We start from the raw sequence: 24,939 nt of genomic DNA, 5'->3' as shown, positions 1-24,939 counted from the left end.
CTGCTGTTCAAACCTGTTTATTGGAGGCAGCCAATGAGAAGAGAGTTGGTTTAAAGGGAGAGGATGAACTGAGTTTGAGCTTTACAGCTTTACAGCAGTAGCTTTGCATGACTGTAAAATATGGAACTGGAAGAATGGTTTAAACACCCACTTTAGGAAGGGCAGCATTTTCATCGTTGCTCGCCCAGACATGACATCGTAGAGGAGCACACTGTTGTCATCTGTAATAAGCATGTTATAATATAACCACACCTAAGTGGAGTTCTCCTGTGAACGGCCTCACTGTGGAGCGTCCCTGGGTTTCCCCTTAGATGCGTGTGTGCCTCATTCATACCCTGCCAATAAAGCTGCAATTGTAACACACACACACACACAGCAAGGCTGTGCCAGGAGGGAATTTCAGATGAATGAACAAGTGGAAAGAGTGTGTGTTTAAATAAATCTCTACTCTCTGAGGAATGAGCGAAACCCGAGAGCTGTTATTAAACTGCATACTGCGGGCATCCTACTGCTACCACTGTGGGTATGTGTAGAAGGTATTCATAAGTGTTATTTTTGGGGAGAGAGGACTGAAATGCAGGCTCTGGGAGGCTGAATAAAACAAGGAAAAGTTAGCTTTAAAAGCTGATGAAATACATACTGCTAAAATCAAAAGAGGAATCAGAGACTTGTGAAAAGTACAATGAGAGAAAATGGAAAAGAGGGAAAGGCAGAACTAGAGCCACAGCTGAATAGTTCATTTCTCTTGGGAAAGTTTCTAAGTGAAGTGTCCCTGAAGCGCAGCCACAATAAGAGCTGTCTGAATTCTGTGAATACTTAGGAAAAGTGCTTCAGTGCTTCCTTTACGACCTCGTTTAATATTTTCTAAAAACAAAGGAGATCATGTGGTCCCACAATTCACAGCAAACCACCATTCAAATGTCATGAAAGACAATCAGCAACTGACAGCTGATAGAATCTACAAATATTCAAAAATATGTTTTTAATCTCTAAACTTTAGGCTGCTTCTTCTCCATCTTCTTAATCTACTTCCCACCTCTGCACACATCCAAACAATCTCAGCCTTTGTCTTCTGTCAACCACTCAACCTGAAATGTCCCCACTGGTCACTCCAAATGAAAATCTCAACATCTTCAGCTGTGTTACTAGCCTTTCTGTCTTGTTGTATCTGCAACCATCTTCTAAACCATACATCCATTCTCTTCTGCTTATCTGGTTGAGGGTTGCTACCATAGGACGGGAGTCAGTCTGTCTCAGTGCTAACACAGACAGCCAGTCACATCCACTCCACCCTGTCTTCTTCCCTCCTTCGTGCACTGTCGGTTGCTTTGAATGGTTGACCTCAAGTATTTAAACTCATCCACCTTCGCTGCCTCTACTCATTGCATGTTCACCTTTCCACCTGTCTTCCTCTCATTCACACACATGTACACACACACCTTCATCTTTTGGTAGTCTGTCTACACACCTGCATCAACAACATGCAATGTTACATTATTAAGGAGGCTTTGGTAAGTGCAACTGGATCCTCTGAAGTCCTTATGAATTCCCCTTTGCACATTTCCTTGAATTCATAATTTCTTCCATTAAGATCAAGATAAACTGATTAGGAAAAGGGGGTAGTAGGTCAAAATATATGCAGAGGACTGATTGGTAAAGAAGACACAGATATGAACAGCTAAACCTGGATAGACCGAATATAGCGAAAAGAACAAAGCATGAAGTAAAAAAAAAAAAAAAAAAAAACATTTAAGAGATTTAAGAAAATTAACTTCCAGAACAAAACAGGAAGTAACTGAAAGATGAAAGTAAAGATGAAACTGTAAAGATGAAAGTCCATAATAACACCTCTACTTGCTTCTTGAAAACCTGCGGTACCCATGTTGAGTCATATCAGGGCACTAAACAGCCATTATCAACTGTAACCTCTTCACAGATATAACTAATACCTACTCACAGCCCAGGATGTGTGTTGATTAGTGATTAACTGAAAGAAGACAGTGGAATAATCACCCACAGGTTACCTAAAGCTTCAGTTGATGCACCTGTTAACTAGTGGTGAAAAACTATAAATAGGAAAAACAGTTAAAATTGCAGAGAGAGTATAATTATTTCTCCAGGAGGACTCTTTTGTCCTTCACAGTTTCTGTTATCAATGCATGGCATTAAAAACCTGGCAAAAGAAAATACTTTTGAGGAAAAACGATTAGGGTAAAAATTATATCTATATCTATCTATATATATATAGTCTGACCTGTTAGCAGTCTGGAATGCTGCCTGTTGGGGAGACAACAATTTTAATATATAATATAATAACATTCGCTTCTTTAAAGATTAAATTGTTAAGGCAATCGTTTAGAAAGCTCAGAATAAAAATGCTCTCATGTACCGGAGAAAATGTAAGGTAACTTATATATTTTTTTAATCAGGCATAATTTGGAACTCCAAAACGAGAGGGTCCTGATGCTGTTCACCCGGAAATCAGCACGGATGAACCGATGTTTGTTTTGCTACGGCTAACAGGTAACCCCGCTCATCTTTACATATTATTTAGAAGAAACTGGGCTTCTCTAAACAGGGAGTGCTTGCTGTATGTTTGTGTAAATTTGCGTTTTAATTACTGTCTGTCAGTTTTGCGCTGTCTAAGCGTTTGTTTGCGGCTGTTTTCGCTAAGTCCATTTGAGCTAAACCCGCTAGCTGTGCTAACGCTAGCTCTGTTTTGTTGTAAATTTGTTTGTTCATTTAAAAACGTCGCAGCGTCTGCTGGGCGCTGTGAACGCGGCTTTCTCCTTGTCTTTTAAAGTGAAGCTTCTGCTGAGCTGTTCACACGGAGGAAGCTGACGCAGGTGTAGCGGAGGCTCGGCGGATAACAGGCGGAGTCTGCGTGGGCGGCTGTCACGCTGATTTTAACGTTACAAGTTCAACCCCAAAAGGTTGATTTTGTTGAACGTAGCGTTTACAGTGGAAGAACGTTACACGTTTAACGTTAATCTCTTCTTTTTAAACACGTGCACGAACCAAACAGCGTTTACACGCGCGGACAGGTGTCAGCTTTAAGGAGCTTCTCGCCTGATTTACCTGCTCACCTGCAGGGCCCGTTCAGCCGTGTTTACGTGGAGTTTCTGTCTGAGTGTTTGATTAAACTGAATTATTTTTAATTTTAGGCCCTTATGACATCTCACCACGATGACCCTTCCTCCATTTTGTGTCTGGAGACTTTAGACGTGACTTTTAGTTTATATCAATCCTGACTTTGTTTTAATGTCTCAGGTAAACAGGAAATCGTTGGGCTTACCTGTGCGGTTCGATCACAGCAGTACAATGATAGTCTGTGTCTATGTTTAATTTGAGTTAATTACTTTTGATTTGTTTCAAAAGATCTTCAAAATGAATTACTATAGATGTATCTGTCTGCCCCACAAATTTTTATAAATATTTTGTTATGTCTTTTCATGGGACAACGTTGAAGATATGACACTTTGAACGGATTTATTTTTCCAAGTGGACCATTATGGCTTTGCCATAGTCCACTTGATTATTATTTATTTATTTTATTTTATTTTTAACTTTTAAGTTTTTAGAAACAGAACAGACATGACTTTTCATGTTGTTTCATGAAAAGATATAATAAAATATTTACAAAAATGTGAGGGGTGTACTTGTGAGATACTGTACATTGTTGCCTCACTTAGTTAACTGTTACTGTGTACCTGCAGCCCCGCCCACAGTGAGAGTCCAGAGGGGTGTACTCTGAAGTGAGATGAATGGTTTAGTGAGCTGTCTTAAGATTCAAATCAGAGGTTTCAGTGTCTCTCTTTTTAGCTGGCTAAATCACCATGGTAACTGATGCTGAACACATCACTGTGTTGGGAGCAGGTTGTTATCAGAGTTTCAATTTAAAATGCAAATGCAATATTTTCATGTATTCTCTTATTTACAGTATGTTATGAGAGCTCTATTATCTGCAGATACATGTTATATGTGCAGCTTGTTACCTCACTAACATCAGGAATGAAACTCAGCTGTAAAGTACAGCACTGTATGTCACATTGTCAGTGGAATGTGCGTGTAAAACTATAAATGTTTTTATACTTTAATGTATTTTTCGGTGTAAATGTAACTTGGACCCATATAAGCTGAGTTTGTTTGATCGTTAATGGTTGGTTTGTTGATTTGAGGATTTTGGTGTGTTGTGCTTGGTGTGCAGCTGTGTGTGATAAGTGTCAGGACCTGAAGTTTCCCAGGAGAATGTCAACAAGTATTCAAATGAGTTATTCCCATTTCATTGGATTCATAAGGTTAAACAAGGTCCGACAACAAGTTCCATACCCTCCTGAGGGTTTTTTCTTAAATTGGATGGCCTAATAGAGTCAAAGGAAATCAGAACATTTAATAATAAAGCTGATAATTAATATTTCAATTTTAATAAGAGGCTGATTGAAATATTTTCAAAGAAGCACAGATGGTTGTATGATTATTTAACTTATACAGCAGCATCTGTTGTCATTAAGCTTTTCTTGTTGTCCTTCCTCAGTATGCCTGCTGAACGCAAGCGCTCAGTAAACATGGATGAGAAAGATGTTTGCACCTTCAGCAACAAGGAAAAGGAGAAGGACAGGGAGGCTGACAGGAGGCCAGGATCTGCCCGGGACAAGGCCAAAGACGAGGCCAAAATGACCGGCAAAAAAGACGGTGGCAAGGAGGAGAAGAGGAAGCGGCTAGAGGAGGAAAAGAAAAAGAAGGAGGAGAAGGAGCGGAAGAAGAAAGAGGAGGAAAAACTGAAGGCAGAGGAGGAACAGAAGAAGAAGGAAGAGGAGGAGAAGAGGCAGCAGGAGGAGCAGGAGAGGAAGCTCAAAGAGGAGGAAGCCAAAAGACAACGTGAGGAGGAGGCTGCCCTCCTCAAGTAAGTCATCGTGATTGTTAAATTCTGACTTAATAGCGATTTTAGCAATGTTTAAAATGCCATTTAGATCAATGCTACCGCTTACTTAATCTTAGCCACATTTATTGGAGGAAGGCGTGAACACATCAATGTTAACAAATCTGCCAAGCGCAGGGCTGTGATCTTGCTCCATATCATGTAGAAGAACAACATTATCGTCAAAATCCAGCACAAATTTTGGTCAGTAGTTATGCTGAGGCTCATTAGTATATAAGCATAATAAGAGTGGGGAAGGCATACAAAGACTTGTTTTAAAGTCTGTAGAATAATACACTGCACTAAAGTTCACAATAAAATGAAGATTTGGCGACATAAGAGCTGATAAAATGGCGATTTGACCTACAACTTTATCCCAAGATGAATCTCTGTAGTTTTTACTAATTTAGCATTAATAAATTTGAAGATAAACTTTGATAAAAACATTTTGAATTCAAAGATGATCTTTAATGAGGTTCTAATTTACTAGAAATACAAAACCTCTCCACATCAGTGCTTCATCTGCTTGTGCAGTTTAATCTATTGGGTTTAAAAGCTGTACATTTGCTTGTAATAAATGAACTACACAAAATTTCTAGATTCCCTAAAATGGCTGTAGTTCTGTTCAAATGCAAGCTGATCAGGTGAGTTTATTTGAAAATCTCCATGTGGCCTTTGTGTAAAATACTTAATACAGTAGCATGTAAAACAAAAATGTAGTGGTAAAGCTCAAGCGACTTAAACCTTGTGTTAAAAGTTTGTCATACACTGTCTGCAGATGAAAGTTTTCTTTTGTGTCTTCTACTTTTAAAAATCTGATACAATAACATGTTTTTCAATGTTTTAAAAGCATATTGATATCAGCATATTTATTTATTTCTTCATTTAAGAAATAAACATAAGAGAAAGTGATGTGTCTGCTGGTCCAGCGTGTATATGTTTGACTTGACCTTTTGCAGAGCCAGAGTTGTTCACCACCATCCATCTCAACCCCTGATGTTAGTCTTGGAGCCACCGTAGCACCCGAAACAACTGCGCTGATTTCATTATCTTGCTTTAATCATGACTCTTTCTGCGGGTCACCCCATCTTTGCAGGGAGAAGGAGGAGGGGCATCAGCTGTACCAGGAGGCATGGGAACGCCATCAGTGTAGGAAGGAACTGCGCAGCAAGAACCAGAATGCCCAGGAGGGTCGTCCTGAAGAGGCCTTCTTTAGCCGCCTGGACTCGAGCCTTAAAAAGAACACCGCTTTCGTGAAGAAGCTGCGCACGCTGACCGAGCAGCAGCGAGACTCACTCTCCAACGACTTTGCCTCACTCAACCTCAGCAAGTACATCGGTGAGGCCGTGAGCTCCGTTGTGGAAGCAAAGCTGAAGATCTCAGACGTTGGCTGCGCGGTCCATCTGTGCTCGCTCTTCCACCAGCGGTACGCCGAGTTTGCCCCATTGCTCTTGCAGGCCTGGAAGAAGCACTTTGAAGCCAGGAAGGAGGAAAAGGCGCCCAACGTGAGCAAGCTGCGCACAGACCTCCGCTTCATCGCTGAGCTCACCATCGTCGGTCTCTTCACCGACAAGGAGGGTCTCTCGCTCATTTATGAGCAGCTGAAAAACATCATTGGGGCCGACCGCGAGACGCACACCCACGTTTCCGTTGTGATCAGCTTCTGTAAGCACTGCGGGGACGACATTGCTGGGCTGGTGCCCCGCAAGGTGAAACTGGCGGCCGAGAAGTTTGGCTTGGCTTTCCCTCCCAGCGAGATCATCAGCAGCGAGAAGCAGCAGCCGTTCCAGAACCTTCTGCGGGAATACTTCACATCTCTCACTAAACACCTAAAGAAGGACCACCGGGAGCTGCAGAACATCGAGAGACAGAACAGGTGAGGTTCAGCTGTTACAGGAAACCACTGCGTGATTATTTTGAGCGTACCTAACATTTTGTCCTCTTCAGGCGGATCCTGCATTCCAAAGGAGAGTTGAGCGAGGACCGGCACAAACAGTACGAGGAGTTTGCCACTTCCTACCAGAAGCTGCTGGCCAACACTCAGTCTCTGGCTGATCTGCTGGATGAAAACATGCCCGAGCTGCCTCAGGACAAGACTGTGCAGGAGGGTGTGTGGCCACACATTTTTTTTCTTCCTCATATTACACCCTGTCAATTTTTTATTAATATCTGATATTATCACGGCTCTGCTCTCACAGAGCACGGCCCTGGGATCGACATCTTCACCCCCGGGAAGCCTGGAGAGTACGACCTGGAGGGAGGGATCTGGGAAGATGAAGATGCTCGTAACTTCTATGAGAACTTGGTGGACCTGAAGGCGTTTGTGCCCGCCATCCTCTTCAAGGACAACGAGAAGAGCAGTCAGGGCAAAGAGAAGGAGGATGGCAAAGGTATGTTATAAAACACCCATGTTCACAAAAAGGAAGAGATTTGTGTACTTTGTTTTGACTGTGCTGCTGTTGCGTTCAGATGGCAGAGAGGGGAAGGATGCGGGCAGCACCACAGAGGAGCTGGAGCTGGAGCTCGAGGCTCTGGACATCACAGATGAGCCTCTTGAACTAGAGGGACCAGACGAGGTGGAAAATGAAGAGCTGGCCAAAAAACTGCTGGATGAACAAGGTAAACAGGATTTTCCAGGAAACCGCTACTGTACTACTTCTATGATGATGTGTCACTGCATGCTCATTGGCTGACAGTGTTCAATCACAAGTTAGCCAATAAAAATACACCAGTTTGTCTTTCTTTAATCTGATTAGACTGTAATTTACTAAATGAACAATAAGACTTGAAACTCATCATAAACTCATCAGGAAAATGGTTACTGAGGTCAAAGATCAGAGGAGCCAAGTGCTGCTTCATCAAAAACATCTATACAGCTTGTTTAACAGCCAGCAGAAGCGCTCCCTTCTGGCCTTTAGAAGAAATGCAGGCTTAAGTCACTCAAGTATTGGCTTAGTTTTTTTGTAGACCACTAGATGGCACCTACGTCCATCTTTTATGCAGTCCGTGAGATTTACTGGGTCTTCTGCAAGTAGGTTCTTCAGCTTGGAATGCATGAATTTACCTAATGCTTGGGTCACAAGTGTAACAGTGGACAGAGAGGGGGTTACGTGCAGAGGAGGGCTGCTGGGTATATCAGATAAAGGTTGATGAAGATGGAGCTGCAGAGGACAAGAAGGAAAAGAAGCTGCAGAAGGAAAAAAAGATTAGAGAGGAAGGATAGATGTAGTGAAGAGACAAGGGTCGGTGTGACAGAGGAGGATGAGATGGGGGCAGTTGATCCACAGAAGCAGCGCTCACTTATAGTCGATTGTGGAATATCTAGGAGGCAAGAAATCTCATGAACTGACTAGTTGCAATCCTCTTTTATTCTTTCACTAAAAGGAAGACTGCATGGATACAGGACTAAAAACACCTGAATTCAGAGATTAAAAGATGTGGCCTAATACTTTGAGTTTTTAAAATGGTGCAGAAATGATTGTATAGACAAAACTATGAACAATAACTGGAATATACACATTGAATTGATTTTATTTGAACTGCATACAGTGTGAACATTTGTTTGTGTCTGTGCAGAACAAGAGGATGAGGAAGCCAACACGGGGTCTCACCTGAAGCTAATCGTGGATGCTTTCATCCAGCAGCTTCCCAACTGTGTCAACAGAGACCTCATAGACAAGGTGAGGCCAAGAGGACAGACACACTGATCAAAGGAAAGAAATGAGCTTCCAGATGTTGGATGGTTTGTAAATGTTTATGAGCTCTGGTGATTCCTGCAGGCTGCCATGGACTTCTGCATGAACATGAACACCAAGTCTAACAGGAGGAAGCTAGTCCGTGCCCTCTTCACTGTCCCCAGACAGAGGTAGGCTTCATGTCAGAAAACCTGAAGTAAAAACAATCTGTCATAGTCTTTACCTTTAATCACCACAAGGGGGTGCTATCGTCATGACTGATTGTGAGAGATGCACTGAGTCATTCTCCTCTTGCAGGTTGGATCTCCTGCCCTTCTACTCTCGTCTGGTGGCGACGCTGCATCCATGCATGTCAGACGTGGCGGAGGACCTGTGCTCCATGCTGAAGGGAGACTTCAGGTTTCATGTAGGTCCTCTGCTCACTTACATCAGGTTTTAAATAGATTTGTCATACTTGGCTTTTTTCCATCATGTTTGCATTAAAAACACTTGCCAACATTATGAATCGAATCTGTGTTTCTAGATTCGGAAGAAGGATCAGATCAACATCGAGACCAAGAATAAAACCGTCAGATTTATCGGCGAGTTGGCCAAGTTCAAGATGTTCTCGAAGACAGACACACTTCAGTGTCTCAAGGTGGGAGAAAGAAACCGCTGTCTGAGTCACATCAGGCTGTTTGTCTTTAAATCTCTTTACAAAAAAAAGAACACTTTTAGCAACATCTCTGCTCATCCAATCAGATCACAGACAAAATTCCCCATTAAGAAGAAGATGTGAAAAACTAAACTTACCTACTTACCTTCATCCTCACTATGATAACAACTAGAAAATGCTTCCAGAGCTCACTCTGCTGTGTGCATGCATCAGAATAACAACACAGCTGGTGAGATAACCTCCAGCGTAGCTGTTATAGATTTCTGTCCTTGTCTCCTCCTCCAGATGCTGTTGTCTGATTTTACGCACCATCACATAGAGATGGCCTGCACACTGCTGGAGACCTGCGGCCGCTTCCTCTTTAGATCCCCCGACTCTCACCTGCGCACCAGCGTCCTGCTGGTCAGTACTGGTTCTCTTCGCTGGGCTTCGGTTCATTTTGAAGCAGCAAACTAGAATGTGATATAGCCAAGAACAAAACCAGAGAAAATATTTGAATATAAAGATGAATGAGCGATTTTTAGCCTGACTTTTGTCCCATGTGTGCTCCAGGAACAAATGATGCGCAAAAAGCAGGCCCAACATCTTGATGCCCGCTACGTGACCATGGTGGAGAACGCCTACTACTACTGCAACCCACCGCCCATGGAGAAGACGGTGAAGAAGAAGAGGCCGCCGCTGCAGGAGTACATCTGCAAGCTGCTCTACAAGGACCTGTCCAAGGTCACCACAGAGAAGGTGTTGAGGCAGATGCGCAAGCTGCCATGGCAGGACCCCGAGGTGAAGAGCTACCTGATCTGCTGCATGGTCAACATCTGGAACGTCAAGTACAACAGCATCCACTGTGTGGCCAACCTGCTGGCTGGCCTGGTGGCCTACCAGGAGGACGTGGGGATCCACGTGGTGGACGGTGTCCTGGAGGACATCCGGCTCGGCATGGAGGTAAGGAGAAGCATTAGGGATGCACTGGCCCAATATTTGGAATGTATTATCAGTCTGATGCTGACCCAAAACGCTCATGACAATGAGCAGACTGAATGTGTCAGAAAGGTTTTATTTAACTGCAGACTGTGGAAAGATCAGATGGTGGCGAAACATTCTTTCTTTTTCTCTCTCAGGCCCGCTTGTTTACTTTAACTCCGGTCACATTCAGTCAGAGATCATATCGGAGAAGCTAGAAGGACGTTGCTCCTTCTTGCTGTCGATATTATTTCTCTTTAGCTTTCTCCTGAGAAATCTAGTCCTTTTTTCATTCATGCTTCACTACTAAGTACCAAAGAGCCGGTGTTCTTTATATTCTTGAATGTATTTTTTTCCTGCATCTGTTGAGCCTGATGTTTCCTTACACATAAAAACTAAAAAGGATCTCAGGTCGAGTGATAGAAATTATTCATTTAAAGCTACAAACTATCTGCAGTTTTTTTTTTTTTTTTTTTTTTGAGTTTTAATAACTCTTCTGGACGTCTCTAACCTCTCACTTGAAGCTACAGATGCTTCGGGTGTCACATATTCAGCATGTTTATTGAAGGAGCGGTGAGATCAGGAGCAGCGAATAGACAGGACGATCAAAAAACCCCGATGCTGTCTGCTTGACTGGCAGTTCATTGAAGGGGACGCCTGTGTTGCTGCGTTATTTGTGTCTGCTACGTGTTGCAGGAAACGTGGGAATGTTGTCGGATTCCATTTGCTCGGCTGAGGTTGTGATTTTACAGAAAAAATAATTGAACACAAACAGTTGGGCCTGTCACAGCTGCAAATGCTTACTTGCATATTTTAGAAGCCGTGCTTACCCTTTGACCCTGATCTGGCCTCCATCTGACCTCAAAACAGAGTCCAGCCAGCCAAAATTCAAGCATTATCCCTAGCAACCAGGAGGTTGGCGGTCTTGGTCCCTGCAGCAAAAAGCTTTTAGAATTTTCCTCCATATTTTTTTTTTTTTTCTTCTCCCCTGCAGCATCCTATATTATATTGTTGGACATCGCAATTTAGGATCTCCTCTTCTTCCCTCACTGTTTCCTTCCTAGGTCAACCAGCCCAAGTTCAACCAGCGGCGGATCAGCAGCGCCAAGTTCCTGGGCGAGCTCTACAACTACCGCATGGTGGAGTCGGCCGTCATTTTCCGCACCCTCTTCTCCTTCATCTCCTTCGGCGTGAATCAGGACGGCAGTCCCAGCCCTCTGGACCCCCCAGAGCATCTGTTCCGCATCCGCTTGGTCTGCACCCTGCTTGATACCTGCGGCCAATACTTTGATCGAGGCTCCAGCAAGAGGAAGCTAGACTGTTTCCTCATCTACTTCCAGGCACGTAACCTCGTAAAGTGCCTGTACTTTATGTTTGGGAGGCCTGATATTTACTGTAAATCTACTGTGTGTAGTCACTGTGCCACTGTTTTGAGTTTGGCAGACCTGTGAGGTTTGCTCAGGAGGCGCTCTGGTCAGGGGTGAAGTAATTAAGATGTTGTTGTGTGTCTGCAGCGGTACATATGGTGGAAAAAGAGCCTGGACGTGTGGACTAAGGACCACCCGTTCCCCATTGACATCGACTACATGATCAGTGACACGCTGGAGCTGCTCAGACCTAAGATGAGGCTCAGCAGCTCCCTGGAGGAGGCCATCAAGCAAGTCAGCGACCTAGAGAGAGAAGTGCTCGTCAAGCTAGGTAGGAGGGTGACACTAAGTAATCATCTTTAATGTGCGTGGAGCGTGACGGCGTTGGTGTAGCAGCTGGTGTTGCCAGTTTGGTTGCTCTCCGTTGTCCCGGCAGAGCAGCATTCCCCAGTGTGTGGGAGGGCAAGCGCGCATGCTGCGTCACTCCTCTCTCTCCCTCTGCTTTGTCTGTCGGACAGGTTTGAACTCATTGTTTAAAATGCCGAACACATGCACTCCCACTCATTACAGAGACTTCAGGAAGGATCTTTTAAAATCAATGACGACTGTTTCAGACTTCCTCTGGACCTCAGTTTAATCTAGCCTGATAACCTCGAGAGATCTGATCTCACCAAAGATGCATTTGTGTGCTGTTGATAAAATATGTGACATGCACTCATTTGTTTTGCTGACTAAACCTATTCAACCAACAGGAGTCTAAATAATCTTGCACTACTTCAAAAAGCAGTTAATCAGACAGAAAAATAATGTTTTGTCCATTTTGTCTGTTGAGTGTCTGAAATGTGACAATTTGGAGATTTTCTTTCAAGTGCTGTCTGTAGACCTCTTCTAGCACTCTTTAATAATGATGAACATCTTTATATAAATCTGCCCACTGAAAATAATTAAAAACAGGCCAGGATCTAACCTACTTTCTTATTTAGATTCTAGACTCTATTAAGATTCACCACTGAGGTGTAAATAAGCTGCAACTCCTAACACCTCTGTCCCGAACCCTGAAACCACAATGTTTGCGACACATAATCTGAGCTCAGAGACAATATGAATATTCAGAAATGTAAAAACCAGAACACAATCAGGACAATGATATCTGGAGAGGAGGAAGAAGGAAGTGGTGCAGCAGGTGTATCTGACTCTGCGGCGTGATAACAGCGCAGCAATGTGAGCTTTGTTTGACAGTTTCAAGGTGTTGACCTGGAATGTCCCGAGAAAAAATGTAAACCACAGCTGCGCCCTCTGAGAGCAGGACACCCTCAGTTATTTAAAGTAAAAGGGTGTGTGTGTGTGTGGGGGGGGTTGTTAGTTCTTTGGAGTCGGATTCCTCCAAAGAGGCATTAATGGGAGAGAGATGAGGTTAGGAGCCGCTTGTTTAACCTTTGCTAATACATCACCTTTGGTGTGATTAGCAGCACAAGCCAGAAGTACTAAAATGTCAAAGTACCTCAAAACTGTATAAAAGTACATGTAATCAGTAGCTTTCCATCACTGTTGTGTTTATGTGTTTAAACCTTTATGCAGGTAGATAAGCAGTAAGCATGTGTTTGTGTGTGGGAATGTAGGAGAGGAGAGTGATTGATGAAGGCCCCTGAAGCTAAACAGTGGAGCTATTGTTACCTTTCATACTTTAACCAGGATCGGACATTCCTCAGTCCTTGAGTCACTCAAGACCTGATCTTCCACTCCACGCCGCTGCCCGACTTCATTTCTTCGCCGTTACCTTTTCTTGCATAATTATGCTCTGTGATGAGCTGCATAGAAACAATAATTTTCCTCTGGAGTATTTGTTCTATATATAACTGAGGGTTTTGTTTGAGTAAAGCTGGTCTCTCGGGCTGGGCTGGGCTCGGAGGCGTTTATGATATTATTTGTCCTGATTGTTTTAGTGTTACGTGTCCTAACGATGAATATTTCCACGTGTTCTTGCGCAGGTCTGGCCATGGAGAAGGATGGCCGCTCCAGTGCCATGAGCGAAGGGGAGGGCCTTGACGAGGAAGATGATGACGGGGACGATGATGAAGAGGGAGGCGCTGAGACCGAAGAGCAGTCAGGCAATGAAAGCGAAATGAACGAACAGGAAGAGGATGTGAGTGTTGACTCCCCCATTCTGGCGTTCTTCCTCAAAAAAAATCCATCTTGCAACAGAACAAAGTTACAGGAAATGCTAAATATTCAAACTAAGCCTAAAGTTAACAATGGCGTCCAGCAAGTGGACGCTGAGTGCCCAGAAGTGAAACATCTGGTTTCAAAACTCCAAGATGGTGGCAGCGAAATAATCTATTTATGCTCGCCGTCAGGTAGCTGCCGCAGTATTCTCCTGGACATTAGGTGAACTCGGATAAACTGGGATACCCCCACATCCGACATAACCGCACACTCTTGCACACCCGGCTGCAGATCGAAAAACCTGAGAGCTGCATGGCCAGCAAAAGCAGGAATATAGCTATGACTGCTTTTTGTTTGTTTGTTTTGTTTTGTTTTGGGGGTTTTTTCCCCAACAGGAAGGGTCAGAGAATGAAGAGGAGGAGAGGGAGGAAGAGGAAGAAGAGAACACGGACTACCTGACCGACTCCAACAAGGAGAACGAGACTGACGAGGAGAACAATGTAAGCATTGGGAAATGTGTATAACTGTGTATAACTCCAGATTTAATACATTTTGTTGGTTTAAAGATTTGCCCTTTTGCTGATGTCGATTTGCTGCCTGTGTGTGCAGGAGGTCACCATCCGTGGCGGCGGGCTGAAGCACGTGGCATGCGCTGAGGACGAGGACTTCATTCAGGCTCTGGACAAGATGATGCTGGAAAACCTGCAGGTACAGCGTCTTGCTGCCACGCTGGCCATGAAGTACTTTTTATGCTACAAAAGGCTTTACTGAATTTTTGATTTAATTCTAAAAACATCAAAGAGATGAGTGTAATCAGGAGATAAGAATCTTTATGATGTCCCTTAGACAAAAGCTAGTGTATCATAGGCTCAGGCTTATGTCCACTCCATTAACTTACCTAATGTTTTGACACTCTTGTATACTTTCTCCCATTAACTTGAAATTTATAAACAGAGAGGTGAAGCCTGTAGCATGAAGCAGGGGTAACCCTGTGTTTTCAGGATTCACTTATTACTGTGGTACATCACCATGGTAACTTAAGGTGCATGCCTAACCTGCCTCAGAACAGGTTGTCTCCCGGATAAGAGATGAATGTGCACAAAATCACTGCTTTCTGAGCAATCAGTTCACTGGAAACGAGCGTCACCATTCTGGAGGATTTCTTGAGTCTCGCTGTTCAGATATATGAAAGTTTAAGTTTTCAGAGACCACCTTATATTGACTACAAGCAATGCCATTGTTAAGCTTTAATATAGCAGCATAATCCTAAAGCAGACTACCAAGCTTTGCACTTGCTGACCTGTGAAATGTAAAATTTTCAAAAAGTCTTTGTACCATTGGTTCAGGAAAAGTACATCGTCTGTAGAAATGCCTTTGTTTAAAAGTATACAGGTGCATTTAGTCTGATTGTTCTTTCTCTGGATGAATCTGCTTAACATTATTATTTGCAGTTTTTTCATTACTTATCCTTTCTGCACTCATAATAACAACTGAAAATTCATGCACAGTTTCATAGCTACATGCAGCGTTTTTCTTTTAACAGCAGATTTGTAGCTTTTGGCCTTTATTACACTATTTTTCTTTGTTTTTCTTTGTCTCTTTTACGTGAACATGCTCACGGCTAGATTGAAACCCAGGTAGCCTTATGGCTTTGGTATCCATCTTGCTGATGTAAGCCAGATAATGATGGGATATTCTGAACATAATGAATTTGCTCAGTGAAAAGAAGCACTTCATAAACATAAGAAAACATAGAGTAGTACAGGTCTCCTCAGCTTTGATCCAGACCTCGCAGACTGACTCTTCACTGTGTGTTGTGTCACTGCAGCAGCGTAGCGGTGAGGCGGTGAAGGTGCACCAGCTGGACGTTGCCATTCCTCTGCAGCTGAAGAGTCAGCTGAAGAAGGGACAGCCATGCATCAGCGAGGGAGACTCGGACATCTCCGATACCATGCCGTTTGTAATGCTGACTCGCAAAGGCAACAAGCAACAGGTAAGGTGGTATCTATGTGCCAAGCTATTGCAATATTGCAGTTCTTTAAAAATCAGGCTGGTCACAGCAGTTTGTTGCAGGTGAAAAGTCTCTTTTTAACCACATTTTGATACCGGGTTCATCTTCTAGCCTTCTTGGCCAAAATAGTCTTCTAAGGGTTTGTAACTCGATTAATATGCTACAGTTATTTGGCCGATCTTCTGTGGAATGATCCTGCAGGGTAGACTGAGTCATGCACTTAAGGTTTCTAAAATATTCCACATTAACAGTAGAATTTACACGTCACGGCGATGAATAATGGAGCAATCAGGTGTGAAAACTGTCTGTACCATGAACCAGCTCTTTCTCCTGTTCATTCTGGTTGTTCTTTAAGGAGGTGTTGTGCATAAATGAATGCTTAATAATGTTCACTCTGGGTGTGTGTGTCTGTGTACTTTAATTGAACCAGTTTCAGTTTCTATCCATTCTAGAGAGGGGATTTCTGCAGGACCGTTGCTGTTGCTTCTGTCTGAAGTTGATTCAGCAGCTTTATCATTCAGAGTCATGTTTGCACCCCTGAGGTGGATGTTGGTACAGTAATGAGTCTCTTTTTGCTCAGTTTCTGGTCTTCATGTCCTTCTGAGGAAAATCTCCTGCTAAATGCCCATCTGTGTTCTCTGTGTCCATTATGTATGTAAGGCTTCCTGAGAGAAACAGTTTCAGCACTATAGATGGAAAAATTGCGTGCATGTCAGCAGGCGTCCTAACACACATACAGAAACACACCTGTGTCCTTCTCTGTGTGTGTGTGTGTGTGTGTGTGTGTGTGTGTGTGTGTGTGTGTGTGTGCGTGTTGAGGCCAGCCGCTGCGTGGTGGAATGTGTGGTTTGAGGGCAGAGGCTGGTTGTTGTGCTGCTGGGTGTGTCCAGCACTCTGCCTGTGCTCAGAGGTTTCATGCAGCGTTCAGTCTGCTTGAAAAACAGCTACCAGAAACGCCAGCACACACAGAGCGTCTTTGTCGGTGCGTCTGAGAGTTCTGTAGCTCTAGAAATCTCAGGCTCAGCCAGTTGAAGGGCTGATATCAGTTTTCAGGGAGTGAGAAATTCTGCTGTCAATCAAACATTATTTTAACTTCACAAGATTAATCACTTTCTGGCCTAAAGAAAACTGCAGAGTTCACCCTACAGAAACACTGTCAGAAGCTTCCTTTCTGCCCTCTACCGTTTTCTGTCTGTCTGAAGGTGAAGCTCTGCTTCAGTCAGCTGGTCTCTCCTCGATTCTCTCATGTGTCAGGAGAATCCCAGTGAATGGATTTTCATTATACAGTGTGAAGTTAAAATAATTTAAGTTGAGATCTGCCTGTATTTGCGACGCCTGGTGTGAATTCTAGTTGATCCGCCTCATTGTACAGACTACAGACATGTAGTCATGCTACGCTTTAATGAATTAATTAGTTAAAAAAAAAATTTAAATGCTGCGCTGTAATTACTAGAACCTGATCAAAATACTACTATGCTTTATACTTTAAGTCCTGATACAAACTTTCTTTTTGGGGACAATAAAGTGCAAATTGCCAACAGTAAATCGACAGAGGTGAGGGGGGCTTAGCAGCGACGCCTACACAAAAAGGCTCAGCTGATATATCAGTATCAACTTCGTCAGATACCGGATAGACATGGAGAGACATCTATCAGTATCTGATGGATGAATACTATTTAAAAAGCACAGAAGAGACCAGAGAAACACCCTTCAGCCAGGTTATTAGTGTTGATGTTGCATAGTCTATCCACCAGAGGGCACTCTGCAACTTACGAGCTGATCCGAGCGTGAATAATTAATCTGCAATTTGAGACAAAACGCTAATTTTAAACAATGCTGTTGAATTATCGGAGTGTGAACTTATGAAAAATGCGCTTGTCCAGCTAAAATGTCTTTCATTCTCCTGAACAGTATAAGATCCTGAACGTGCCGCTCTCCTCCCACCTGGCGGCGAATCACTTCAACCAGCAGCAGGCCGAGCAGGAGGAGCGCATGAGGATGAAGAAGCTCACTCTGGACATCAACGAGCGGCAGGAGCAGGAGGACTACCAGGGTAACCATGGAAACTGTTTGTTTATTGTTTGTTACCGCATCTGCCCAGGTTACATGAGTGGATCGGCTTCTGTTTCATATCTGACCTGTGAAAGCAACTGTGACCTTTGACCTGAAATCAGGGAGTGTTGTTTTGCTTCCCCAGTGAGTCCTTTGAAGTTCTTTCTCTGTGCAAGGTCACACTGACAAGAAAAAGCTGGTTCATTTCCACCTTAAATCTGCACAGATTATTATAGTTGTGTATTGTCGGGGGGCGTGGTTAAAAAGTCAGTGCATGAGTGTGATTCATTTTTTTCAAGGTATTAAGTTTGTATAGGCTTCTAATAATTACTCTAGAAATGTAAGAGTCCTGATAAACCTTCACTTTCTGCTGCTGCCGCTTACCTCAGAGGAGCTTTAGTAGTAGGAGGTTTATAGGTTCAAACTGGGCCTTTGCAGGAGGGATGTTTTCAGTAGAGGCAACGAGTCTGTGGTTATATATAATTTGGTTCTGAGTGAAACCTCTCAGGGAAATGACAACAAATCCATTTGTAGTGATTTAAAGTCAACATAGACTAAAGTAGCTATAGAGACCAAACTAGGCTTTTTATTTATGCAGTAAATTTGTCATTTTAACGTGAAAGTCTGTGGGTTTGGCTAGTGGCCATCAGCAGAACTGCAGGTTTTGCTACTTGTTGGTACCACATAGTTCAGTCCTGGACGTTGCTGATTTTATTCCACTAAGGTGCAGTTTATCCATATGTGTTAAATCGTCACCGTAGTCACATCGTGACCTCAAACCCTACTCTGTAACTCGCAGACGTGCACATTGAACCACATGATTGCGTCGACATCATGTGCTTCCTATGACTATGATTGTCTTTATGATTTGTCTGTCAGTGTGCCCCAGGGTGGCTGTGGCTACAATGTAGCTTGCCATCACCAGTGTGTGAATGTGTGCGTGAATGGGTGGATGACTGGATGTGTAAAGTGCTTTGGGGTCCTTAGGGACTAGTAAAGCGCTATACAAATACAGGCCATTTGTATACAGGCTCAACACAGAAGCTTAAATTAAGCGCAAGGCCACTGGACGTGCTTCCTGTTCATGTAAGCAGCAGCGGCCTGATAAAAGCCATAATAACTGTTAACACAGAGGACAAGATCAGTCATCCATGCTAGTAGTTTTTTTTTATTAGTCATCAGTTTGTCTGCTTGTCTTTGGTTTTTGTCTCCTTCTTGTCAAAAACTGTTGAAATGTGAAATATTTTTCATGTCAGTTTTCTGACTCCACTTCCTTTTTGCTCTCCATGTCACAGAGATGATGCAGTCTTTGGCCCAGCGTCCAGCTCCAGCCAATACCAACCGGGAGCGCCGTCCCCGCTACCAGCACCCGAAAGGCGCTCCCAATGCCGACCTCATCTTCAAGACCGGAGGAAGGTGAGGCTCAGTCCCTGATCGCTGACAGTCCGGCTGCAGGTTGTGTCAGATTAGAGTTTAAGTTCGCCGTGCACTGACAGCGCCTCATTGGTGTCTCTTTGAACAGAAAGAAAAGAGCAAGAAATGAAAGTCAGGAGAAGCGAGACAGGCAGGAGAGGCAAGACAGGCAGGAGAAGCAGGAGAGAAACCAAAGATATGAGCTGGAGTAGGCTAAAAGAGCCAGAGCTGCTGTGCGCCCAGAGGCGATGCTTTAGCAAGCAAAAAATCTCAGTATCGAGGACATCTTGTTCCTATTTTCACTGAATCTCATTGTTTAGTGCAGAGTTATTTTTTTCCCTTTAAAAGCTGAAGTCTGCAAATAAAGATCACTTCCTGGTTACATTTTGACATCAACACCGTTTTGTGCGTCTTTGTATCTTTAAAACCAAAGCACAACACGAGACGTTATTATTATGACGGTGTATCTGAGTGGCTTTAAAAAAAGAACTATTATATTCTACTCCTCTTTATCTTTGCTCTATTTTGCAAATAGAGCAAAAAAGTCAGTGATCACTGTCAGCCTCACTCAGTTTTTATTACCACTGTTCATTTTAAAGCTTAGTTTTTAAAGCCTTACGATGTAACCAGCCCATGCAGCAGTATGTTAATGACTAACCTCGTATTGTGGATGGATTATCTCAGTTGTTCTCCTGGCTGAAGTTTGGTCCGTTTACGGCATCCTGCCATGCGATTGCATTTGTCCCTAACCATCGGAAACCCTCAGCGTTCATCCTCCAGCTTCACTGTGTTTATGTTATGCTAACCATAGCTGTGTAGTTAGCCCCCACATACCACATCATTATATACCAGCTAGCCAAACTTCAGTAACCCTACAAACGTCACTGCTGTTTAGTTTCCTGTCTTCATTTATGTCAGAAGTGATAGCAGAGCTGTACGTTTTAATTTTTTTCAGAAATTCCTCAGCCAGAACATGGTATATTATGTTAAGGTGGAAACGGTAAGGACGGTACCTTGATCAGGGGTACCTCAGGGTAGGCATTCGACCTGGGAAGTGCTAATGACGTCAGACTTCAATACTGGATTTCCATCTGCAGCAGGAAGCTGTTTTCACATTAAATCTCTAAACAGCCTCTGTACTCCACAGTTAGAGGCTAGCTGCTGCTAGTTAGTGGAGCTTTTAGGTTGTGGAGAACAATAAACGAAGAAATCTTGGACTTACAGCATAATGATTTTTTTTTTTTTTTCGATGTCTGAAAAACAAATACATCCTGTTCTAATATTTTTGTTCCGGTGCTAACAGCAAACAGTAGTTTCACTTATAGCACTTTTACTTTGTATAACACACAAATAGTCTGTCTACTACCTCAATCATTTAACTGATGAATGAAAAACCCAAAAGTCAAGAGTGGAATCCAGGCATTAAAACAGAAACTTGAGCAGGAAAAGCGTTTTTTATATATTTAAGGAGCAGGTTTGGTCATTTCACTTTAGTTGTGAATGTTTACTTTTTTTTTATTTTTATTGTTTTCAGTGATAGATTTAGTAAATCAGTATAGAAAATAAACTTTTTGAAAGTAGCTGACGCTCAGTCGTGTAGATATTTGAAACCTCAATAATCGAAACCTCAAATACAAAAATTTCTTCTGTTATTTTGTCCAAGTTCAAAAAATTGTCTCAATTGGTTTGAGGTTTGGTTTTTCTTTTTTCAAAGGTCTAGTTTTTATTTTAATTTTATTTAAATGAAATGTTTTTTTTCACAGTAGTTTTATTTTGAAGTGGTCAGGCTTTAGCTTTACTTTCAGCACCTCTGCAGTAAATGTCCTGCTCTGTCCTCCAGGAGACGCTGATCGGAGTCTGGGCCCAGGCTGAGCGAGCGAGGCAGAGAGAGAATGAACGAGCAAAAGAGAGAGAGAGAGCGCAAGAGGAAAACGAGAAGATCGGAAGGGAAACCGGTCGAAAACAAGGGAACGAGTTCTCCAGACGCCCCCTGAAGCCGGGGACAGACCAAACCCCTGACATGAACACACACAGGAGAAGGAGAAGAAGAACTGACAGGGGGAGGGAATTGGGTCAGAGGTCAGGGGGTCAGACAGGTGGCTCTCTTTCTTTTTTGTCTGTTACCTGAGATGACAAAAAAAAAACACAACTGTCTGGACCCGAGAACGCATTAGAAACAGCTGACCGGCAGAGTGATGGCGAGGCAGGCGGGGAGAGGCGAGATGAGTGGCTCACCTGCCACCACCACTGCACCAGGCAGGAAAAAGTGACTCATCTTTGGGAGTTGAAATCTGCGAGTGCACAACTTTTACATGAAACTAGCAAGGATTTTTTGTTTGTTTGTTTGTTTGTTTGATTGATGGATTTTGGACTAACTTCATGAACAGCTCGGTCCAATTCTGTGTGAAGCAGCAAAAGACAAATGTGTTGGGTGTTTGTAAACTGACCAGTAGAGCAGAGAAAAACGTGCTAATCGAACAGCGACCGATGGTGTGCAGCGAGCTGATTTATAGCTCTGTGTTGCTTCTTAGTTTTACTAAAATAAAAATGAAAGCGTGGATATGTCTCACAGGTATTTTTTTTTGATAATCAGTTACATTTTTAAAAGAAGTATGTCGCAGTTATTTTCTAGAGTTCATTACAGTTCATTTCTAATCATCGCATAATTGTTATTTATTAGGTACTTGCTCTCCTATACACTCTACAGATTTTAGCAAGACCTTTAAAGGCGACCTATTAGTCTCATTTCCTGCTTCATGTAATTATTCTTGGATTCTCTCAGAGTAGCTTTGCATGAGTCACAGTTAAGCCAGCTGTCTTCGGATTGGCTACCCCCTCCTTAGCCGTTGGGTGGAGCCTGTGCTTTTGGCTCAGAATCTTTCGTCTTGTTTAATGTGAACACCTGACATTGGAACCGGAGATTTAAGATAGTGAATGAGGAGATGTTACACAGGTCTCCATTCCTAAACGAAAAGCCTTGACACAATTGTCTTCATTATTTAAAAAATGTGCTAATTATTGACAGTGTGGACAGTTAACAGAAGATATCCACTGCTAGCTTCAGTGAGCAGTTATTCAGTGAGTATATCACAGTGTCCATCTGAAGAATGACCACATTTTGAATTAATGATGTTAAAGTATTTTCTTCCAGATGTTAACCAATCAGAAGAAAGTGGGTTTTTAGGGAGGCGGGAAACTTAAAAAAAAATCTGTCTCAGCTTAGTTTGGTGAAACTAACAAAAAGTGAAGATTAATGCTCAAAAATGGGCACAGACAATTCAAAGTTATATTTTTGTAGAGGCAGACACCCGTGTCCTCTTTGTTTTTGGTCTTAATGCTCAGCTAATTCATGCCCCACCTGCAGATGTGACAGTGGTGTCAGGTCAGTGCTTTTGCTGCTCAGCTGAGAAATCTCCAGCTCTCGCACCATTGGACACTTTTTGATCCCTTCTGCGTTCAGACTTGTCAGGATCGAGTGACCTGCTCAGTGGTGGACACCTGAGTGTAAATATTCAGCAGTTCTTCCATTTCTACCCAGTTCGATGATTTTTTTTTTGGTTTGTTTTTTTGCTAACATCCAGCTTGCTTTGATTTGTGAATTGTGTAACGTGACAAAAGTTTTTCCTGGATAACCGTGTGCCTGAGAGTCTTCCTTAGTGATGACGTGACTATAATAGATAAATATAACCTGTTAAGCCTCTAGATATATAAATATATCCTCTGTATTCTGCTACATGAACCTTTTCTGCAGCAGCTTTGTGTCTTTGCTATAGTAAAGATGACCCAGAACTCGAGTTTGTCCCTGTCCAAGCTGATATTCTTAAAAAAAAAAGGGGAAAAAAAGCGAGAAACAGCTGCCTGCTAAAGCTTTATGTCTCAGCTCATAACAAATAAAATTTACCACAAAAGCACAAAGTTGTCTCTCTGATTGAGGTCAGTCGTGTGTTTCAGGCATGCGAGGGTGCGCCTGTTTGTTGAGGTCTAATTACAAGCCAGCGAGAGTGGGTATTTCCTCTTTTCCCGCCCACGCCCTCCTCTAAACATTACATATGTGGAGCGCTGGTAACCATGGCCGGATTAACCGGTTAAAGGGCCACGGGGTAATCCACCACCCTATACCTGTGGGGGTCAGGTGAATTGGAGGAGTTTGGAGGCCAGGTCAACACCTTTGGCGCTTTCTTTGAGTCTTTCTTAAGGCATAATAGAAGACCACAGCCACCAGGGATTGGGGTGGTGCTAATTCCAGGATACGCTCTGAACAGGTCACCACTCTGTAACTCTGATACGAGTCAAAGACATACGGTGACATGCAGTGCTCCACATTTTTCCACTCAGCTGTCAGTAATTTGTATTTGTCTCAGGTTTATTTTCAGTGTGTGTGCAATGAAACTAGAACAGAACTGATCATAGAAAGCCTCATTTTGATTATCACAAACTGGGATTCAGTCTGATTCTGTTTCCAGAGTGGAGATGGAAACGTGACGTTTGAAGGCAGACAGGGTTCAGTATGACTATTTGGCTGACCCAGGGCCAACAGAAAACCTGGTGATGGTGTTTCCAGTGAGCAGACTGTTTTCTTTCTCATAGTTTTCACATTAAATTAAACAACTGGGTCTTTAAATTTGTCAGATTTCTTCTGACCTGTGCTGCAGGCAAACAGCAAGCAGTGGAAATCAAAAGAGGGGAGTATTCAACTTAAAGGCTTAGATACTCTTTTCTGGTATACAGTGAGTAAAATTACACAAGTGTCCATTTAAAAAAAAAAAAGTCTGATCATCTTTTTCTTCAGTGCTTCCAGGGGTCCAGTGTTTGCAGAGGGAACAAACACCGGTTGTTTAGGGTTGTTTTCCTATGTGACGCGGTGCTGAGGTCACATCTGGGGCGGGCGTAAATGTTGCCTTTGTTTATGGTCATTCAGCTCAACCTGACTGGAGAATGTGCACAGTGTGAGCACCAGTGTTATAAATCTGTTAAAGTTAGGTATGAACACAGCGCCCACAGAGATGGGCGAGCATGCTCATTAAAAGCATGAACAATGGCAATAAAGGCAGAACATCAGTCATCCTGGGCGCTGCCACTGACGCTGCAGATACCCCTCACACACACACACACACACACACACCTCAGGAATGAAAGCCTCTGTGTCGAAGGCTTATGTAAGAGTCTGCAGTCCAGACAGCGTCTTTAGTGTTGCTGCTGTTTAAAACACAAGCAGCCCAGTGTGAAACGTGGAAAATGGGTCAGAAAATCCTTCCACAATAAAAACATGAGCAGGGAGGGGCTCGAGGTCCGTAGCTGCACTATTAAAGGAGCAATCCAAAGTTATGTGGACATCACATTTTGGGTTGTCTAGACCAAAATACTACATTTTGCTCTACAAGGGCCTGATATCCACTTACGAGGACATTATACCGCCACTGTCCTATCAACATTTAAACGAATGTCCTCTTATGTGGATCTAATTTTTCTCAGAAAAAAAGGTAGTAATTCTTTGGGACCTGATGAATGTGAAAACAATCAGCCCAAATAGCAAAGAAAAATTTAAAATGTATGCCATGAAAGAGTCTTAAGAGGTTAAAGTGGACCTATTCTGCTCATGCCCAGGTCTGTTTTTAATCTCAATCCCTACTAAAGTAGCTCTTCATAATTAAGTGAGTCCATAAAAATAACCTTTATTTAACTTATTCTGGGTCTTGAGCTCTCTG

At 42.9% G+C, this 24,939-nt stretch overlaps 1 protein-coding gene across 3 annotated transcripts; it reads left to right on the top strand.

The window, feature by feature from the left end:
- Nucleotides 1-2,415: 2,415 nt before the first annotated feature.
- Nucleotides 2,416-23,145, top strand: upf2 (UPF2 regulator of nonsense mediated mRNA decay). Of its 3 annotated transcripts, none has more exons than XM_005475820.4 (21): nt 2,416-2,523; nt 4,535-4,903; nt 6,015-6,794; nt 6,866-7,026; nt 7,117-7,308; nt 7,388-7,537; nt 8,495-8,598; nt 8,698-8,783; nt 8,911-9,019; nt 9,137-9,250; nt 9,554-9,670; nt 9,821-10,210; nt 11,293-11,568; nt 11,743-11,926; nt 13,584-13,738; nt 14,154-14,258; nt 14,368-14,466; nt 15,587-15,751; nt 17,681-17,822; nt 19,117-19,237; nt 21,078-23,145. In XM_005475820.4, exons 2-21 carry the CDS (start codon nt 4,536-4,538, stop codon nt 21,082-21,084), a joined length of 3,825 nt encoding a protein of 1,274 aa, XP_005475877.1. In that variant the 5' UTR covers nt 2,416-2,523; nt 4,535; the 3' UTR covers nt 21,085-23,145. The 3 variants fall into 3 exon arrangements, with proteins under 3 accessions (XP_005475877.1, XP_005475876.1, XP_003448171.1); XM_005475819.4 differs by having other exon boundaries at nt 21,075-23,145; XM_003448123.5 differs by lacking the exon at nt 21,078-23,145 and adding an exon at nt 19,344-19,630.
- Nucleotides 23,146-24,939: the final 1,794 nt, after the last annotated feature.

The sequence above is a fragment of the Oreochromis niloticus genome, linkage group LG17 (genome assembly GCF_001858045.2).
Source record: "Oreochromis niloticus isolate F11D_XX linkage group LG17, O_niloticus_UMD_NMBU, whole genome shotgun sequence".
Classification (NCBI taxonomy): domain Eukaryota; kingdom Metazoa; phylum Chordata; class Actinopteri; order Cichliformes; family Cichlidae; genus Oreochromis; species Oreochromis niloticus.
The sequence above is the reverse complement of the archived record's forward strand: the minus strand, read 5'-3'. Positions and strand labels throughout refer to the sequence as shown.

Bases quoted from the DNA above. Each gene is read 5' to 3' on its own strand.
- upf2 (XM_003448123.5), top strand. From the start codon at position 4,536: ATGCCTGCTGAACGCAAGCGCTCAGTAAACATGGATGAGAAAGATGTT. The intron at 7,538-8,494 runs GTAAACAGGATT...GTGTCTGTGCAG, and splicing joins AAAACTGCTGGATGAACAAG to AACAAGAGGATGAGGAAGCC. The intron at 14,259-14,367 runs GTAAGCATTGGG...CTGTGTGTGCAG, and splicing joins AGACTGACGAGGAGAACAAT to GAGGTCACCATCCGTGGCGG.